Raw genomic sequence first — 2246 nt, 5'->3', positions numbered from 1 at the left:
AAGAAGTGGCCGCGGTATCATGACAATCATTATATATAGATATAGATTATAGATATTTCATATATATAACATTATAATTGAACATGGAGTGTTAAATAATGAGGGGATAGCATCGGAAATTTATTCATTATAGCTACTATATATATATTGTTCCGATACACTTGGATGGATTTGCATTCACCCAAAAATGCTAAGATAGACGACATTATTAAACAAGCTATAATTATTATACTATATGTTTGTTATACGTCCATGTATCTATATATTTTATATAAATCCCTCTCATATATTTGTTCTTGTTGATGGATGATACTAGGCAAGAGTCCAAGTAACTGGTACTTCACCAATGTCTGTGTTGAGTCCCAAATCATGCCACACAGTTTTTGATGCATCAACAATGTTGTGCTTACATCCATGCGTTGAGTCACACTCATCCACCACCCTTGCCACCGCCGACCTTCCGTTCCTCGCAGTGATTCGGATCATTCTCCCGCAATACTCACCGTTGTTGTACCATCCGGTAGACAGAGCTACCACCTTTTGAGGCAAAGGGTGGAACCTACTGTCACACTCGGATGGACCGCCTCCGTCCCCATGGGGACCAAAGTCATTGAAAGTGAGAATGGCATGGGTCCCATGGGGTTCGATTCGCGGCGATGTAGGGTCTCCGTGGTGGTGTTTTGAGTGGTGATGATCATGATGATGATCTTTTGGATGGTGATTGTGGTGGCGGGATCCTAGTGTTACATGATGTGGAAGAAGTAGGGTTGTTATGGTGAGAAGGCCAAAGAGAACCATAAAGCCTAATTTCCCCATTATTTTCATCACCAAATATTATTGATGATGGTTTTATTGTAACTTGTATGTGTTAGCGTGTGCCTTGTGAGATTATAGCTATATGCTGAGAGAACTACTATGTATTTATAATGAACAGAGGGCAACAATTGACAAAACCAAAACAAACAATTAGTTACGATGATTACACATGATGAAATTATTTTGGTAATTAAATTTAATTAAATTAGTTTAATAATTTATTGACAAAATAAAAATCAATTTAAAAAAAAGAAAAAAACGTATAAAAAGAACACAACGCCATCTTCTTTCTTTCATTATTTAATTAACTCTACTTGTGCAACTATACCCTCGTGCAGCACGAGCAAGAATAAACAGCTTGGGAAAAATTTAATTTGTCCTATGTTACCTAACCTTGCCACAAAATTCTTTGAAATAACTAGTAACTAGACATCTTTAATGACAATAGAGATTGGATTAGTTAGTAAGAATAAGATCAACATTTCGTAACCTCAAATCTAATGGTTTTTTTTGGTTATCTGTAAGCTAGAGCAACGTCTTCATAATCATAACTGACTCACGGTAACATAATATACACATAGAAAAAATATAGGAGAATAACGTTTCTTTTTAACAATTTAAATAATAGATTAAAAAAATTAATTTTAATTTTAAAAATTAAATTTTAAATTAATTAGATATAATTCTTGTTTTGAATTTGACTTTCAACAACCACAAACCCTTCCCCCACACCCACACTGCGCCCCACCCCTGCTTCCCATAACCCCGCCGTTTCTCACGAACCATTGGACGTGTTCCAGCTTTCTCGTGCATGCGCAATCGCCACAGCATCCATGCTTCCTCGTGCCTTCCAACCGCCGCATGCAGCCCAGTCTCGTCGCGTCATACCTCCATCCCGCCTATCGCTGCAAGCAGCCCACCCTCATCACATCTTCATCGTGCCGTGCGCTGCAAGCAGCCCAACTTTGTCCTCCATTGCTCATGCGGATGTTTATTTTTCATGCAAATGGCATGTTTATTTTTTATACAAATATAATGTTTATTCTTAATACGAATGGGATGTTTATTCTTTAAGCAAATGAGATGTTTGTTTTTAATACGAAACAGATCACTTGCACTCGAGATTGGTGACGACAGGAGATGGCGGCACTTGGAAGCTTTTGTTAGGAAATTATTTAATTTTTTAATTTGTTTGTGGATAATACATATATTAATTATAATCACAAATTATGCTATTTCAAATTAAATGACTTATATAATGGTGATCTCATTTATTGTTATAAATGCTAAATTGAATAAGTCATAGTTACTTTTGATTTAGAATTAAATGAGAATAAAACCATATATTATCTTTTGTTCTTTAGATACTATTTTATTTGGGTTTTAGGGCTCTTTCCCCATCAAAAGAGTTACAGTTCAGCCACCTAAGA

General features: G+C 35.9%; 1 protein-coding gene across 1 annotated transcript; it reads right to left on the bottom strand.

Moving 5' to 3' along the window:
- Positions 1 to 312: 312 nt before the first annotated feature.
- LOC107466460 (ripening-related protein grip22-like) lies at positions 313 to 816 on the bottom strand. The gene has a single exon (XM_016085438.1). The coding sequence runs from the start codon at positions 814 to 816 to the stop codon at positions 313 to 315; it is 504 nt and encodes a 167-aa protein (XP_015940924.1).
- Positions 817 to 2246: the final 1430 nt, after the last annotated feature.

This window comes from Arachis duranensis, chromosome 9, assembly GCF_000817695.3.
Source record: "Arachis duranensis cultivar V14167 chromosome 9, aradu.V14167.gnm2.J7QH, whole genome shotgun sequence".
In the NCBI taxonomy this organism is placed as follows: Eukaryota; Viridiplantae; Streptophyta; class Magnoliopsida; order Fabales; family Fabaceae; genus Arachis; species Arachis duranensis.
This window is presented reverse-complemented; position numbering and strand designations above follow the sequence as displayed.

Excerpts from the sequence above, each read along its gene's own strand:
- LOC107466460 (XM_016085438.1), bottom strand. The coding sequence starts at position 816 with ATGGGGAAATTAGGCTTTATGGTTCTCTTTGGCCTTCTCACCATAACA.